Below are 18,208 nucleotides of genomic sequence, written 5' to 3' on the forward strand. Positions count from 1 at the left end.
ATACCCACTAAATCGCATTATTTTTCATACCTTTAAAACTTTTTTTAAAGTTTATTTGTGTTCATACTTAGTTGTGTCTATACTTGGTTCTGAACTAATAAAGAAGATGAACACTTTAAAGTCGGACAGATTTCAGTAAACTATTTGACTAATATATTGGTTTTCTAGGGCTGCTGTGATAAAATACCTCAAACTAGGGGGCTTAAACAACAGAAATTTACTTTCTCACAATTCTGGAGGCTAGAAGTCCAAGTGAGATGTTGGCAGGGTGAATTTCTTCTGAGGCTTCTCTTTTTTGGCTTACAGATGTCCACCTTCTCACTGTGTACTGACGTGGCCATCCCTCTGAGTTGTGTACGTCCTCATCTTTCCTTCTTACAAGGACACCAGTTATATTGGAATAGGGCTCACCTGTACAATCTCATTTTACTTTAATTACCTCTTTAAGGATCCTATCTCCAAATGCAGGCACATTCTGAAGTACCAGGGATTAGGACATTACAGTTTAGCCTGTAACAACTAATAAGTCTGTATATACAGCATGCCCAATGTTTCTAAATTGCGGTGTAGAACCAAGAATCCTAGATTGGAAGTTGGAGCTCTAGAGCTAAGGAAAGATCTTAAAGTTGATCCAGTCCCCTGATTCTCAACCCTTGCTACATAAAAGAACTTTTAAAGCACACCAATGCCCTGGTCCCACATCCAGATATTCTGATTACTTAATTGGGAGAGGAACCAGTCATGAGTATTTTTTTAAAAACCTTCCAAATGTTTCTAATATGTGGCCAGAGTGGAGAATCATTGATCTAGACAAATGTTTTCAAAAGTGGTTAGAGAATCACTCAGAGGGTTTATTAAAATGCAAATACTGGCCACTGCACCTTTATTCTGAATCTCCAGAAACAGAACAGAGTCCATTTATCAAGCTCCCTAGTAATTATCGTGAACCCTAAAGTATGAGAAGATCTTATATAGTCTAACTCTCTCATTTACAAGTGAAATCCAAGGGCACACAGCTAGGGAATGATAAAGCCAGAAGGAAATTAGATGTTAGGTCTTTAGACATCTAATTTTTGGCAGGATTCTCTGTACAGATAAAGAACTGTGTGGACTTTAAACCAATCTTGTAACTCTAACCTTAGTATTAGATTGCATCTTCTCTTGAATTCAGACATGTCCTGACCAATATAGAAGCCTAGTAGGACAGGATTATCATAGCTACATTTACATTAACAAATGCATTCCAGGACCCCATATTGTGTTCAGGGATAATGGGCATCATCAGAACCAATGGGTTCTTGTAATTACTACATTATACCTGGTGCTGCCAGGCCCTTTTGGTCCTGCCTCCTTAGACTTGGGCCTGAGCCTTGGCAGAAGGAGACTGTAGTAATTAGCAAATTTAGTGAAATGAAGCCAGTGGAGGGGTCTGTTTCCCTGGTACCAGTAGCTTCAGCAGCAGAAGTCTGTGGTTTAGAATTACTCACCATCAGAAAATGGCAGCTTCTGTGTAGGCATCTACTGTCAGAGAAGCATCAGTGATTGAGTGGTGAGCTGGAATGGATAGCAAACTGGTAACTCAAGGGAATTTCAATTCTGCTGCTTTTATATATTCAAAAAACATGGGGAGAGGAGCTTGGTGTCAGAGACTTAGTTGGTGAAGGTTGTAAACACACACATACTAATAAGTTGTGACATAATTTTAGAAAACCTAATGTATTGATTTCCAAAAAAAAATAAAAAGCAAATCCCTCAAGAGGTGATGATCCATGAACATTTTAGAACTTTTTTCCATAAATATTTAGCTTAAAGTTTTTCTGAAACAGGCTTTTTATGCTTTTATACTTTTTGTTGTTCACAGTAATGACCCATATTTGAGTGGAAAAAGAGCAAAATGTTGACATGTTATACATCACCAGGAATTGAAAATTGACCTAAAACAGAGCACTACTGAAGATTAAAAAATTTGTAATAATAGTATAACTCAAGGATCCTCAGTAGGTCAGAAATATAGCAATTTTCTAGACCGAGGTACTCCTGTTTCAATTTAGGTCTCCATAGGGCTGGTTATTGTTCTCAAAGTGTGGGTCAAGAAACGCTTGCTCTAGAATCACCTAAGATGATGATTTGAAATGCAGGGTTCTAGGCCCCTCCTGAGATCTCTTCAATCTGCAGAGGTGCGTCTGGGAATCTGCATTTTTAACAGCTACCTAGGTGATTTAGGGAGAGCTCTTCCTCTAGGACCTCTGTAATGTTCTATAGATATCATTATGGTATCATTACTTTTTATCTCCCCGGTAAGCTCTTAATATCTATCATTCCTAATGAGAATTTCTGAGAATGGGAGTCTTGGGAAATTTTCTTCTTTTGGAGTTGTTTTCTTACTGATTCAATGAAATTGTGACATCATTATCAGTTTTTTTTTTCAGTATTTTTATCTGTTTTGAAAGTTGACTCTGTTCCTAGGTCTTTGAACTGGCTATTGAAGAGCCAATATGACAGGAATTCAGAAAGTCTACATATGAAATCTAAATTTTTGCTCTTGAAATGTGTTCAAAGGCAAGCCACTGTCCCAAAGAGAAAAAAATTGTGCTACTGAAATCTCAAATCCCTAATTCTGAGCTATTATAAAATTGGCTAAATACCAAAATAAATGTATTTTGAATATTTAAAGGACTTAAGAAATTCAGATGTGAGCTTCTGGCAATCATGTAACTTGATGAAACTTGTTTTACCATGCTATTATCTTTACTATGCATGGAATTAGATTTTCGAAAGGTAGGTTTTCTAAATATCTCCCTGGTTTTAAGTTTAGGCATGTTTGGAGGCTTAATAAACGCTTTCAAATGCAGCCTCAAAATCAAAGACCTCAGATTTGGAAGCTGTTTTAGGCATTATCACCCCAGGAGGAAAGGTACCTGTGCACACCAATGCTTCATCTCTCTTTAGACTGTTCCAAAATTAGAAATTAAGACTAAAAAATCAAATGGATGGGAAAATACCTTCATGTAAATTCAATTTTTTCATATTCTTATATGTTCATACTGGTAGCAATTTTGTATACCTACCACTGCTTTGCTGGAGGGGAAATGACTAAGGGAGATCTAAGAAAGCCTAAAATCTAGAGGCAAATGAAGATGAGAGGTCTTGAGATGGAATTCAGAGAGCAGATTGAATGTCTACGAAGATATGCTTCTGGACCATTCACTATTTACTTCTATCTAGCTCTGCTAATGCAAGCAGTTTAACTTGCACTCTCTCCAAAAGTATTTTAACAAAGAAGTCCAATTTACTCCTCTTTCTAGGAGGGACCCTGTAGTAATATTCCCTTTATTTTCTTTCCTCCATCCTCAGTTGGCTCCTATACTGGGCTTGTGGGCCTAGAGAACAGTACGAATACTAAGATTTCTCTAATTGTATAATCTACAACATTTTCTGGGCTGGGTGTCACCGTTTAGCTGTTTTGCCTTTCTCCAAGACCCAGTAAAATCTTGCCAGGGGGGGAAAATAGATCTTAATTCATTTGTTTAGAAGAAAAGAAGTCATCAAATGCTTTTTTTAAAAAAGGTTTTACAGTTAACAAAAAAGTATACACAGATAAAACTACTTTAAGTTCTACAAGCCATGGTGTAATACTAGCACACCCACCTGGAGATGAATCCCCAGAGAAAAGTGTAATCAGTTTTCCAGATTTCAACCCCCACAGCAGGTGTGCTCTGGGATCCTGGTCAAGGGTAGTACTGATTTCCAGATTTCTCCCCTGACATTCACAATCTTGGTTTTCCCCAGAAAAATGCAAAATAAGAAATGAGAGGAATTTGGAATTGGTAGCTGGACATTTGAAGAGAAGGGATAAAAATCTGCTAGAGTTCATTGCTTTTGTCCAATTATTTTTTCATCCAAATCTCATTCCTTTTCTTGGAGTTTAGAAGGAGCTTAATATTTCCCCCAGAGAATTTACTCCCTAGAAAAGTTGAGAAAGAGAAGAAATCTTGTATGCTCTCTTCAAATCTCCATTTTAAAAGAGAGAAAATGTATGATAAAGTAATGAATTGTGACTCAAGGTCCATTTAAAAACTCTAAAAAATTTACACTGGAGTCAGGGGTCCCTTCTGAGGGTATCAACTGATAATGAGTATCATTCGTGAATTGTCATGACCTACATGCCCAGAGTTGTTTTCATTAAACACAGTTCACAGGATAGCTTTCTAAGCAGGCTGCTATTTGTTACATGGTACCCAGGAAGAGAAAGGGTCTACTCTTCTGCATTTTGACCATCTTTTCTACAGCAGGGCAAATTATAACTAGGACTCCTCTTTGCAGATGCTTTTATTCTTAGTGTTAAACTGGTTTATAATTTTTAAGTACTGGGAACACACTGTACTTATAATTTAGAATTATAGCTAAGCCAATTAAAACTACACTTACTTGAATGGACCTATAGGCTTGCTTGGTTTTATTTCTCAAGTATTTTTTCAATGACCTTCTGTAAGTTTGGGACATTAGAAAGAAACATCAAGTAGTTAAATACACATTCACAAACTGAAATCAGCTGTTACTCTCATTGCTTAAAAATGAGCAAAGATCATTAAATAAAGTGAAAGCCACAAAAGATTTCTTACAACCATCCTAGAGCATCCTGACCACCTGAGGAAGATAAGTTGAGGCTAAAAGGTTATCGTTTCACCAGCAAGGAAGTCAAGCATGTATATTAGTATGAAAAGCTTCTACATAAAGGATTTTATTTGCTTTGCAAAACACAGTTGTGGTAGTCCACGGGTGGTTATTATTCACAAGTTCAAGTAAAGTAAACTGAGACACACAGAAGGAATGTTCACAAAATTTGGAGCAGGCCTTCTGACTTAGGAGTCACTATTCTTTCCATTACACTCTGTTAAAGCTCATCCTCCTGTTCCAAGGTGACAGCCATACTAATCACATGATCCTAAAACACGATGGAGTAGGACACTTCGTAGACTTTCTCTTGGGTGTTATTATGAGAATTAAACCAAGTCAGCACATGAAAAGTAGTTAGACTAGTGCCTGCCAGTTGTGTGCTTATGTGTGTGTACTAAAAATAGACATGTACACTTGCATATATAAGTATATATGTGTGTATATAACATACATGCATATATGTGGATATATGCTGTGCATACAAATATGTATACATATATATTCCAGTACACATATACACAGACACACACACACAATTTGAAAGGGGATAAGGAAATAATAATTACCATAACCAGGACAGCTATTTAAGTAGGACACCTTACTATATACCTTTACCCCTCGAGATTAAAAAAGAGAAAAAATTTAAAAGAACTTTTTCTTCAGGTTCTTCAACTACTAGTTTTGGAGAAAGACGTGTTTCTAAAAAGTTTTAAGTCTCGATTTAAAGTAAGAAGAACCAAGATTGCCTTAGAAATATGATCTGTGAATCAGAGAGGCAGAGGGCCATCCCTTCTCCCTGCTCAACCAGATTACAAGCCAGAAGGCATTCAGGCCCACCGGTAAGACATATGTTTCTGCCTCAACATTCTAGGCCTCATGGTCCACCTGTCAACCAAAATGCATTTGGAAGAGAAAAAGGTGTCCCGACTTCTGGCTCATTCCCAGGGTAGCTTCTAGACAGGCACACCTTTAGGGGAAGACAATGACATTTCCAAGGAAGGCCAAAACATATCAGTTCAAAAGCCAGTTCCTAAGAGGAACTGTTCAGGAGGTGATGTGTGCGTGCATGCGAGTATGAGTGTGTGTGAGTGTGGGGTGGGGGGGGGGGCGGAGAGAGGGACTGGGGACTGGCACTTGCCTATCTCTTTGAATCCGGATGGAGGGTGGGATTGTTCTCAATGCCCAGTAATTGACAGCGCAGTTTCCTGTTGGGTTGGTGCGACCACCATAGGAGTTGCCTGGATTGGTGAGAATCATCAAGGAAGTTTCCTCATCAAACTCCAGGAATGATCTCAAATCTCCTGAAGTGCTTAAGAGATGGAAAAGAGCGTGGAGGTGAGGAAGGATTGAGGGAAAGGGAACAAGGAGATACCATAGAATAAGCCGAATTGATTCCAGAACATGGGATTGGGCCACGGGAGAAAATAGAAGATCTAAAACCTCGGGTGGGATCTCCGCTCCCGGTGTGTGGCCCGCGCTCCATGGGTTCGCGGTGGTCCCCTTACCGCCCGGTGCTTCACTTCGGGCTCGAGCGCTGAAGGCTGCGGCTGGAAGGGGACGTCTGCGCCTCGCAAGCGCACGGGCCCTGAGCCCTGCAGACCTACACGGACTCTTCCACCTGAACCCGCAGCCTCGTCCTGTGGGGCGAAGGGGAGTCGGGCGCATAGCGGTTGAAGAATGATACGGAAAGCCCCTGATGCACAAGGCGAGGCCGCTCTGAGGCTCGGCCCCTTGGAATCCATCCCAGGTGGGGAGGAGCACGTGCTTTCTGGCCAGTTTTCTAGATATAAGTGGTTCTGGGTGTTCGAGGTGTCCTGGCTTCGGGTCACGCTCACTGGGCAGGACGCCTAGAAGATAAGCTTCGGGGAGGGAAAATTTAATAGAGGACAGGAAGCGGGCGGTGTTTGGCGGTTCAGAGACAGGGATGGGAGGCGGGAAACTCAAATCCTGGCTAGACACTTGTCCCCAAACTCCACCCCCACTCTGCCCACCGCTGCCCCCGACGCCGGCCACACAACTATGCTTTCAACTGGCGCTCACGTGGCCGAGACTGCAACGCGCGGGACTCTGGGCCTCGGAGGGCCGCAGAGCCTAGGGATAGGCCCGGGACCGTGGGAATTTTCCCTAGGTGCGTCCAGTTTCGGTCTCGGTTCCGTAGTGCCTGCCAACTGGTGCAGAGATGTGCGTGCGTTCCTTCCGTCGCCTTCTGGTTCCCGCACGCCTGTGGGCGTACGCTATACTCTGCAAGCACATCCTGGGAAACACAGGCGTCTCTCCCCTCTTCTCCCTCCCCTGCAGCCCAACTCACAAACGGCGAATGAGGAGAAGGATTTGGAATCTGCTCCGAGAGCACGCTTGGAGATCGCGGGCGCTAGGCTCCCGGTCAGACCCAGGCATTCTACCCATGACTGGGACTCAACAAATGCTGGTGCAACAACCGGTTGATTTTCCCTTTCTCTAGTCATTCGGACCTACAGTCCCGGCACTGGGAGTTCAGGCCACCTGCCTAGACTTTACAGGACCTGCGCAGCTCCGAGCTCGCATGCCCTTGTGACCTTCTTTCTTATGCAGCCACGTGCAGGCATTTATGCCCAGTGCCTCCTCCAGCGACCTCAGCTAGCTCGGCAGGTGGGAGGGGTTATGGAGTCTTAGAAACTGTCACCTGAGAAAATTCAGACACAGAGAGAGTTAAGATACATCCGAAAGCTTGAAAATTCAGGTTTAAAATAAAACATTTTTCAGTTTACTTTGGCCAAGGGCAAAACTAGCTCTGGGCGCCCTTCCTATACTACTTCCCGCCAAAAAGATCTGTGGACCGATTGATCAGCATAGCTACCCACCCCTAAAGTGTCTGCCACCAACACACCTACCTGGATCGCCTGTGCAGTAGCTCAGCCAAGGCTCGGCTTTCTTCCTGATTGTGTGATTAAGTTAATGATTATATGAAAGAAAACACCGGGAAGCTCAGGAAGTGTCTACTTAAATCCTTCAGAAAATGAGATTCCAGACAATGAGGAAGCCCTTTTCAAAAAGCAGTATTTGCTTACCTTTTTCTAGACCTAAGTTCATCTCTGAATCCCCAACAAGTATATGAAGACACCTCCTTTCTGGAAGGAAGACAGAAATAAAGGGGCATTCAAGTTTTTTATTTTATTTTATTTTTTATTTTTATAGGTTACCCCCCAGACAACCTGGGTTCGTTGTTTGTTTTTTAAGAAACTTTTGCTCCAGGGATCCACTAGTGTCCCAGGTATGGACAATTGGACAATTTAGTTGGCCTCCCAAGTGATTTAAGGATCTCTTGAGGCCCATCTCCCATTTACCCACTATCTTTCTCACTTCTTGCCATCAACTTTGCTTCTCAACCAGTCTTTGACTTTTCTCTAGAAAATCCCCTTTAGACTTATTTGGACCTGGATTAACCTATTAGAAAAATCAATTCTACAGCGCTGCAAGTGCTTTAAAAGTAGCAGAACCTGCCTCATTGTACAGATGAGAAAAACAGGTAAATCAAATACTAATAATAAAGCAAGGTTGTACTAGGCATGAATAGCAGACGGAGTTAGAACTGGAATTTTGGACTGTTCTCATCACACTTTCCTGAGGATTAGTGTTTCAGTTCATCCAACTGTTGCCTAGCAGTCCCCCCCCCCCAAAAAAAAATGTGGCACAAAAAGCACTTGAACTTAAGAAAGTTAATCTGTGTTTTCACCAACCTAGGTCACACCATGGTTACATCTCTTTGCCCTGTCCCTGGTCTTTACCTGCTCCCTGTCCTAATCATAACTAGTTCTGTAATCACCTTAAGGTAATAAAGCTTTTATAATCCTTTTAGGAAAAAACTTTGAAAGCCTGCAATGAGAACTTATGCAAGTTTACCATTTCAGACCTTTTCACAGGTGTCCTCCTTCTGACAGGGGAGGGATGACAAAATGTGAAGGAAAGGTAGGGGAAATTGGGAAAGATCACCTCCTGTGTAGATAAACACTTGCCGTGTCTGTAACTAGATAACCCACAGAGTGACTCTGAAGATGACCATGGATTAAGTACATGCCATTCGAAGACCTTTGTATCTAATGGTTGTTGGATATACCACACACACTTTCGTATGCACACTCTATTTAACTAAGATTTGTTCTCAGTATGTGAAGAGTACAGAGAGACTTTTCATAAGAGGAATGGGAGGGAGAGAAGGAAAGTTATCAGGTTCTTCTGTATTGTAATGCTCTAGGACTAGTGTTTTCCAGAGGCTGTGCAACTGCTCAAGTCTTTAGTAGGAATGCTGGGGCCTGCAATACAGACTACTGTGGTCATTTCACTTTAGTTTCTAAAGAAACTCTCCATTCGGTCTCTTAATAGGTAATGACAGAATGATAGGTTCTGGAGGACAAAATACTCTTCCACACAGGCGTTACCTTAAGTAGGCTTTTCATCTGGTCTCCCTTATCCAGACCTAAAAATTGTCTCTGACCACTTTGTGAAGATGCTAATTATCCTGCTGCTGAAAAGAATGCTGATATCCCAGTGAAGGTTAGTTTCATGGCAGGCATCTTCGTTTAACTGATTTTTCCTTTGATCAAGACACCCAATGCTTTCCAACTAAAGGTTTTTCAAACAATCAAACCTTGCCTTCTCACTATTAGGCTCAAAATTGACTTAGAGTAAACAAATGCTAGTGGGCAGTGTCTGTCATCCCTCTCCTGCTATCTTTTCTTTTCCTCTATCAATGAAGATAGATGGTACTACTCAAAATAGCCCTTGACGCCAAAAAATATTTGAAAACACTTTCCAAATAATTGCTTTGAAGAAAATAGTCATTTATTGTCAAAGCATCCAACATACCCGGATAATCTATAAAGTTTAATAAATCTTTTCAGGGATAAAAGAAACACATAACTATTCAGACTCAATTTCACTGGCACAAAATTACACTTTGTAGTAAAAGGAAATACATATTTACATAATAATGACATTCTTCATTGAAGTCCATAATCATTTCATGATACATGCACTTCCCCCTGGAAACTTAAATTGAATGGTGATCCCTTTTTTATTCATTTTGTTTATTTTTGTAAGAACACAAACAGTCATCAAGAAATGCAGAAAGCATCTCACCCTCCTTTTACTTTATATCTAAAATAAATTTTGCCCTTACATATAATTATTACATCTAAACTGTAAGTGCTTAATAATTTAAGTAGAAACGTATGACAAATGCATCAATATGTTGCAATATATGACATTTTAAAAAATGTACCTTTGTTTTTGGGAAAGTGAAAATGCGTGCATTCAAAAGAAAATCCCTTAAACCCACCCAATCAAAATCCACCATCCGGTCTCGTGTGGGGTGTGTGTGTGTGTGTGTGTGTGTGTGTGTGTGTGTGTGGTGTTCGTCTCCGGTAAACGACATTTGAATGAGACGCGGGGGAAGATGTGAGTGTGTGTGACTTTTTCTGGGTGCAATGTTTTAGGTTACGAGGAGGTGGCGGATGTCCTCACATTTTTGTTCCTACAGGTGGCTTGACTGTGCGTGTGCGCGCGCGCGCGTGGAAAGCTGGGGTCCTTTCCATGTCAATTATGTGAGGTCATGTGCCTGGAGAGGTGGTGGCGCTCCCTGAAGGACTCGTTGCAAATGGGGCACTTGAGTTTCTCCTCCCGCCGCCGCTTCACCAAGGGCTCCATGGCGTACTCCTTTTTGTGATGCGACCTCATATGGTACACCAGGTCGGAGGTCATGCGGAAAGAGGCATTGCACTTGGCGCACCAGTTCTGCGCCGGCAGACACAGCGAGGTGAAGGAGGGCGGCAGCAGCGTGAGCGCCGAGGGCAGCTGCAGCTGCAGGGGCCCCGCGGCCGCGGCCGCCGCTGCCGCTGCCGCTGCGGAGCTCTTGGGCCAGAAAGCGGTGGCGTAGAGGAAGGGGCTCTGTTTGGGCAGGCCGCCGCCGCCGCTTGGCAGGGCCCCGCAACCTCCGTTCAGGTCCGCGGCTCCCTGCAGCTTCACGGCCAGAGGGTCGGTGGCGGCGGGGTAGAGTCTGGTGGGGCCCACGCCGTCGCCGGGGTGGCACGGCTCGAGCGCGCTTAGCTTCTGGCCCAGCACGAGCGGGGACAGCTGCGAGAAGGAGCGCGCCGGCTGCGAGAAGGCGCTTTTGCGTTCGTCCGACGCGGCGCCCTGGCCGCCGCCCGCGCCGCCCACGGCCCCCGCGCCGCCGCCGCCGCCGCCCGCGCCGCCGCCGCCGCCCGCGCCGCCCAGCTGCGGCACGGAGGTGAAAGCGCTGCCCCGCGCCGGGCTGCCGCCCTCCAGCCGACTGGGCAGCGGGGCCCCAGGCCGCGGGGCCAGCAGCTTCTCGGCACCGGCCGGCGACGCAGCCACGGGTGTGGAGGAGCCGCCGCCGCCGCCCGCGTCCTGGTCTTCGGCAGCGGCGCCCCCGCCGTCGGCGGCGGCCTCCTCCTGCAGACCTGCCGCTCGGGCCGCCTTCTTCACCTCCACGAAGGCGCTGCGCTTCGCCTCGCCCGTCTCGGGGCTCGGCGTGGCGAACAGGCGGCCGTTCTCTTCCAGGCCAAAGTAGCTTCCCGAGGCGCGGTACTGCTGCGGCGTGCACACCAGGTCCTCCTTGGACGCGGGCAGCGGCCGCTCGGCGAAGCGGCCTCGGCCTCCCACCAGCCCCGCGCCGCCGCCGCCGCCTCCCTCCGCCGCCTCCTCTGGGAATTTCCTTTTCCCTTTGCCCAAGCCCGCGGCGTTGCCGTCGGGACTCAGCTCCGCCTCCTGGTGGCCGCCGCCGCTGCTGCCGCTGCTGAGGCTCCGGCCTGGGGAGCAGCTGCTGCCTCCCCCGGAGTTCTCCAGCTCCCGGGCCAGGTTGTGAAAGTCCGTGGACGGCTTCGCGCTGCTTCCAACCCCGGGGGCGGCCTGGTTACTGCCCTCGGGGGAGGGAGCCGGGTAGTGGTGAATCGGGCCGGCTTTGCAGAACTTGGGTCCCGGGCCCAAGGGCGCCTCCTGTTGCTGTTGCTGCTGGTCCTTGCCGCCGCCGCCGCCACCGTGATCCTTGGTGCCCACGCCGCCGCCTTGCTCGTCTTGGAGGCTCCTATCAGTGCTGTGAAGTCTCTTGGGGCAGCGGAATCGTAGATGCGCCACATAAGGGAACTCAAACTGGAAACGTTGGCTGCATTCCAGGCATGTGTAAGGGGACGACCCTGCTTAGTGAGCAAACACCACACACACGCACACACACGCATACCACATGATTACTCAGCATCATCACCAGGCCAGTTTGCCATCACCCCCTTTACAAATCCACCATCTCTTCGGGCCTGAATGCCTGAGAAAAGAAGATCCTGTACGACCCGACTTAACTTTCCCTCCTGATTTTTTTTTGGGGGGGGGGGTGGGTGCAGTAATTAAGCCAAGTGTCCCCGATTTATTTTCACCCATCTGCCCCAACTTCATGACGGACTGGCTATCAGAAGTTTTGTAAGAGATGTCCAAAAAGAGGAAAGGCACGCCCATGGGCTAGAGTGTGCCCCCAGCTCCCTGGTTGCCCCTCGCTAGTTAAGGGCCCACACGCAGGTCGCGAGCCAACCTACCGTTCATTTTGCTGTGGGGTCTAGAAGGGCAGAGCAACAGTAACTCAGTCAGTTCTTTCCCGTACCAAACTAGTAACTCCTCGTCTTTGGCAATCCTGCGGAGAGAGCGGTAAAACAGCTGTCCGTTTTTTATATAGGCTTCAAGGTTCTGCTCTTCTTTATCTCTGGCTGATTGGACCAGACGCAGCCACATGAGACCTTCTGAGGATCCATTTGCCGCTGAAGTGTCTACCTACAGTTTAGGAAAAAAAATATAAGAAGGAAGGGGGTAGAGGAGGGAGACTTTTGTGAGAGAATGATGCCAGAGGAACCAGGGCCATTTTCTCTGTTATTCTTTTCCAAAGATTCATCTGAGATCAAGATTCCAAAAACTTGACCCAAGTTGGCACCCATCCTCATGTTTGTAACCAGCAGGCAAGATAACCAACTGTCCCTTGGATCGCTGCATCAGCCATATAGCCTATTTAAGTACTTGTTTTCATATAGTGGTTGGCCATTAAATGAGAGAATTTCTTCTTACAATTCAAATTAGTGATAACCTCTTGAGAATTTAAGTCTAAGTTGTCCCACATTACAAAAATGTGGGAGAATTTTGTTTGGGACATGGAAAGCAAGCTTACATCTCAGAAATTATTGTGGCATTCACTTATCTTCCTAATTTTGGCTTAAATAGTGTTTCTTTGTAAAAAAAAGAATATGTTCTAACTCAAACATATAAATATAATAATGTTTTAATTGTCGAAACATTAACATTTTTATTTAATTACAGATCATAGGCACTATCTGCCTTTCCCAGAAAGAATAATATTTAGGGGAACAGAAGACCTCCTAGGTTGGAGGGCAAATGAGCCCAATACTTAGAATAAAAGTGCTTACAAAAAGTACTTAGTATGTAAATAGCCTCAACTCTTGGTGAAATTTCCCCAAGTTAAGAAAGTAGCGTTCATCACAAGAATGCCTGGACTTGAGGGATTTAGACATAACTGGCATTCCAAATCAAATTTTGTCATTTATTCCAGAAAATCAGTTGACAATAATTTGAATTTAATTCTCCTTTTCAATTTTTAGTGGATGACTCATATTGTTGCATTTTCTCCATTCAGTACATGTCTCAGCTTGTCTTAGAATGAGTCTTAGTCTGTTTTCAACAGGACATTACCCTCAAACCCTAAGCAGTACCGGCCAAGACTTACCCGAAAAATGTAAGGAACTGTTCTCTTGTCAGTGGACTTGAGAGCTATGAAAGCTATGCTGTCGTACAGTGAAGTATGGCTCAAGACACAGGGACCAAATATAGCATTCTCAGGAATGTCGCAGGTGGTGTAAACGCTGGTAAAAATATCTGTCAGACACTGTTGGACAGCCTTGGCATCTCCATCCCAGATGCCTCGCTGGATGCCCGAATCCTCCATCGCTGGAGACAGATTCACAGGACAACGAAGTGGGTTGCATTAATCCTTTTGCCTTTATGAATCCAGGCAGAACATTTTAATCACTCGACAGATTTTTCTTGAATTCCCCTGATTTTTGCACAGCTCTAATGTCAGAAATAAAGCTAATGGCAGATTAAATCTGGAGTATTCTGAAAATGCCAACTAAAGAGTACTTTCCCTTCCTTTAAAAAAATTAATTGGAATAGTAGGAGCTCAGCGTAGACTGACTGCGAGAAGGAAACCATAGGGCTAAGGAAAGACGAGATCGGGTTTTGTTTTGTTTTTGTTTTTTCATTAACTTGGGGGAGAATGGGGCAGGATTTCACGGGTTAGGGTAGGGGACAGCAATAGTATTTTTTACTAGTCTATAGATTGTCCTGACTGAAAGAAATTTCTAACCCTTGAGAGAAAACACCTTTCCTCTCTTCTTATGTTTTGAACTGGGTGCCGGGGAGCTGATTTTATTTATTTTTTCTTCCAAAGAGGGGAGCAGCATTAGAGAACAGGCGGAGACAGCCGAGCATGGCGAATGGATTTCAAGTGGAGTGTCAGGGCCACTGATTCCGTGTCAGCTAACCTTTTTCTGCAGCCTACAAGAGGGGACGTATGTCTGCTCATTACCATAATCCAACACTGTCCCTCTGAGGCTTTAATTAAAAGCAGCAAGCAGAGGTAATTATTTTTTCTCGACATGCTTATTTATGGATGAGGGCGAATCCCAGTTACCTTGTTATACAAGGGGGTGGATTGAGTCGCATGTGCCTCATGAAGTGAGTAGGTACAAGGCAGACCCGAAGTGTCTCCAATCTAAAATACCGCATGTGTAATGACTGGCGAATTCTCGCTTCCCAGATACGACCCTGTCTGGGCAAGAGGGGCAGCAGCCTGCTTGAGTAGACCTCGGTGGGCTTTCCAGCTGTTTAATCTGCAGCAATTTAGAAAGCAATGCCTCGATGGAGGGTTTTCTAATAAACTCATAAAGAGACATTTTTCTTCCTTTGCCACTGGACACTGCCTATGAGACTTGTTTTAAAAACACAAAATAAGCATTCGAAATTTAAACTGGTTTTCAATTAACTGCATTGTTCACTCTTTCTGACTGATTAAAAGATTCCCTCAAGTTGGTTTTTCCTTAATAACGTCACTATAGTGGTAATTGGTGTATGTTTGGTATAATTTAACTAGCAGGAAAGAGTAGACCTAATTCTTTACCTGAGAAGCTGTTCATTATGAAATAATATTAGTAGTGTCCATTTTAATCTTAATGTCTATTAACCAATTAATTTTGCAAATGTGATTACAAGGTAGTGTTTTTTTCCTTTCCAGCTAATAGAGCATGAAACTTTGGCCAGCCTCTTTTCCCATTCACTCTGCTATATTCCTCAAATATCAAGTAGTATCTACTGGACAGAAATAAAAGAAATATCCATAAAGTAGAAACTTACTTTATTATGATACAAGATCTATCCGTGGCCATTTTTACCCCACACAAGGTAGATTTTCTGATCTCCAATTGCAAATTTTAACATATTTTAAAAATCCTCCAGAACTTCTCATCTCCTTTCCAACAGAATCTTATTCTCTCAATTTCCTCAATTCAGCATTTTATGCCCCAAATTTCTCTCTTCCTTTAAAATATCTCTTTCACACAAGGGTTTCATTGTGCCGGGAGGTCGCCCCGTCACTTCGGGCAACAGCAGGGACGCAATCATTAAAATGCAGTTCTACCTAACAATACGGTGAAAAGATCCTCGCTACGCCGCGCTAATAGGAGTCCGCGTCGCCGAGGCGGCCGCCACGAGCATCAAGACTGTCACAATAACCGCTGGGAGAGAGCCCGAGCTCGCCCGCCGGCGTGCGGTCGTCTGCCACCCAACCCTTCACAGCTCAGCATCCTTCTCTAGGCCCCAGGTTCTCATCCGCTGGGGCAGCCTCTCCAGAGCCGGCTGGGCTTGCCAAAAGCAGGTTGCTGCTGCCGGCCGCTCGCCCTCCCCTGGAGGCAGGCATTGTCTGGCGGCCGCGCGCTCCCCAGCCGCTCGCTTCTCCGGCAAAGTGCTCTCCACCAGCTCCTCCCTTTGTATAATCTTATTGGCAGCAGAGATCCCCTCAACAATTACTCCCCCCTCTCTTTCTGGATAATGAGAGAACAAAATTTTCCACTCTCCCCCTAAACCTACCTTCCTCCCATCCCCCTCCCACATCAATGCACTTAGACTTACCAGAAATAAGGTCAGGATGCAATCGCCCAAATAAGGCCACCTGAAAGCGGGAGATGCAAACGAGTGTTTCTTTTGCTTATTGTATCAGTGTATTTCCATGTCAAGAGGTGTTGATGTTGCTGTCTTGTAGACTCTGCCTAAAGAGAGGAAAGACAGAGGAAGAGAGATGGAGAGAGAGAAATGAGGGGAGAGTAGGGAGGGAGGGAGGGAGGGAGAGAGAGAGAGAGAGAGAGAGAGAGAGAGAGAGAGAGAGAGAGAGAGAGAGAGTTGTACAGATGGACCCGATGCAGTGACTGACTGGCACGCAGACACACACTTTTTGTTTGCTGCACATAATCTGCCCAATGACGCGTGACAGCCCACGTCCCCTCCCTTTAACTCTTTGCTGGGCTGGGCGCTCCCTCCGGCGCCGCCTGCCTGGAAGCGGTCTCTCCCGCTTGCCGGCGCCCCGCAGATCCCGAGCGCCTTTCCCAATGGGCAACGCCTCCCAGAGCGTGGCCCGTCCAACCACCTCCTAAAGCATCGGCCCTCTGGGACTGGTAGGAGGGGGAAATCAGTTTCGGGGTCGGAAAGGGGTGTACCAAAAGAACTGGAAAGGGCCTTTCCCCGTTTTGTCTGGCACTTGGAAGAACCTCTGGCAAAAAGGTGGCCTCAGCGCGCGCACGGACGCAGGGCTCATTTTCCGATTTTGAGTTCTATGCAGTGCAGGGTGGTTGCGGATTAGCCCGGAGGGATTCTCTGGCTATTGAACCCTCGCTGATTCGCGCCGCTAGTTGCCTGGGGCTGATAAACCAGCGCCACCTCTCTCTAGGAGCGCTCACTCTACCAAGCCCTTGCGAGCAAGATTCAGAAAGGATGCGCATTGGTGAGAACTTGGCTCAGTCTTTCCGTGGAGCTGGAGATGGGATAAGGGAAGGGAAATGGGGACCCCGCCAAACCTTGGAAGGGGATTTACAGGGGTTATCTGGTCCAAGGACACAAATATCTGAGCAGGGGAAGGGGTGAGGGAGAGACGGTTGGGAAGAACCCAGGACACTAGACTCAAACTATTCCTGCTGTTCCATCTCATGCCCCGCGCATTTTGCGTAATCCTCAAGGGGGTCCCATGTTGGGGGAGGATGGTATTCTAAGACCTCTGGTGGGTGAGGGAAGAGTGAGTCAGAAGTAAAAATGATTACCGAGATGTGCCCCGGAGAGCTTTCCACGTCCAGCCTGCGGTGGGAGAGTGGATGGAGTTGCCGCGGCTGTCTCGGTAGCCTCGTTTGTGCGCTAAGCCACTTAGAGGCGCTGGCTGGCCCCTTTAGTGCAGCAGCTGATGCTAATGACTTGAGGTCTTCAACAGTATTAAAGTTGCCTCCTTCAACAGGGGCCGAAGCACATTTTCGCTAGGGATCTCAGCGTCCTTTTTCGCCGTTCAACTCTCTACTCCTAAGGGAAGAAAGGCCTTTGAGTGATGTACACGGTCCCACGCCCTCGGCCCCACCCACAACACCATTATAGCGAAGAGAGCAATCTGTTAGCTTTAGGATAAATCGGATGCGTAGCCGGCTAAAGTGGACGAAGCAGAACCACGACTTGAGGTGAGCAGACAGCCTTGTTTTTTATCCAGTTTTGAAATAAGGTAAGTGGATTGGGTTGGCAAAAAACCCCTTAAAGGAAAAGGTATGTACCGAGTTGGTTTGATTCTTTCGCAGCTCTGAGACCTCCCTCCGGAACCTAGTGAGGCGTCGAGGCGCTGAGCTTTTCCTCTTTGGCGCCTGCGGTCCGAAGAGACTAGGAACGAACGGATTTTGCTGAGGAGAAAAAAAAAAAATGCGAGGAATTTCCCATTAAGTGAGTTATTTTCTCCTTGGTCTGTTCCTCTGTTCCCTTCTCTTTTCAATGGGCCCTGGTCAGCCTCCCCCTCCTCCCCCGCACCATCCCCGCCCACCTTCTCCCCCATCCCGCGTGTTCTCCTCCTGTAAGTTCTCAGTGCTTAGGATCAGACATTGCTGCTGCCTAGGATTAAGCTGGTGCTCAGGGAAAGCAGGGTTGAGAAATTGCCATAAACTAGGGAAGAAAGAGAGAGTTCTCCCTTTATTTCCAGGTTAGCTACTGACTTTTCAAAAAGAAAGCTTCTCAAACTGCAGTTGTCTTTTGTCTTAACATATCATTTCTCTTGTGCACATGTGCACACTTTTAAATAGTTTGGCTAAGGACAACTCATATAATGACCAAGGCTCAATGCTGAGGGCTCTCACATGTCTGTGTATGAGAAATCTGCAACTGTATTTAGCCACCAGTTGTCTTATGACTGGATGCT

The 18,208-nt window shown here is 45.7% G+C and overlaps 1 protein-coding gene and 1 long non-coding RNA gene across 4 annotated transcripts; one reads left to right on the forward strand and one right to left on the reverse strand.

Moving 5' to 3' along the window:
• Positions 1–9,482: 9,482 nt before the first annotated feature.
• On the reverse strand, positions 9,483–17,693 carry PRDM8 (PR/SET domain 8). 3 transcript variants are annotated; one of them, XM_036227805.1, is made up of 6 exons: positions 17,577–17,693; positions 17,085–17,334; positions 15,907–16,043; positions 13,448–13,668; positions 12,255–12,486; positions 9,483–11,864 (listed from the first exon to the last, which is right to left on the reverse strand). In XM_036227805.1, exons 4-6 carry the CDS (start codon positions 13,664–13,666, stop codon positions 10,249–10,251), a joined length of 2,067 nt encoding a protein of 688 aa, XP_036083698.1. In that variant the 5' UTR covers positions 13,667–13,668; positions 15,907–16,043; positions 17,085–17,334; positions 17,577–17,693; the 3' UTR covers positions 9,483–10,248. The 3 variants fall into 3 exon arrangements, with proteins under 3 accessions (XP_036083698.1, XP_036083699.1, XP_036083700.1); XM_036227806.1 differs by having other exon boundaries at positions 13,448–13,718; XM_036227807.1 differs by lacking the exons at positions 15,907–16,043; positions 17,085–17,334; positions 17,577–17,693 and adding an exon at positions 15,133–15,889.
• LOC118608670 lies at positions 16,534–17,714 on the forward strand. The gene is made up of 3 exons (XR_004953093.1): positions 16,534–16,771; positions 17,273–17,486; positions 17,601–17,714. It is a non-coding gene; the product is annotated as an uncharacterized LOC118608670 (long non-coding RNA).
• The last annotated feature ends 494 nt before the right edge of the window (positions 17,715–18,208 follow it).

Source organism: Rousettus aegyptiacus, unplaced genomic scaffold, assembly GCF_014176215.1.
Source record: "Rousettus aegyptiacus isolate mRouAeg1 unplaced genomic scaffold, mRouAeg1.p scaffold_m13_p_10, whole genome shotgun sequence".
Classification (NCBI taxonomy): Eukaryota; Metazoa; Chordata; class Mammalia; order Chiroptera; family Pteropodidae; genus Rousettus; species Rousettus aegyptiacus.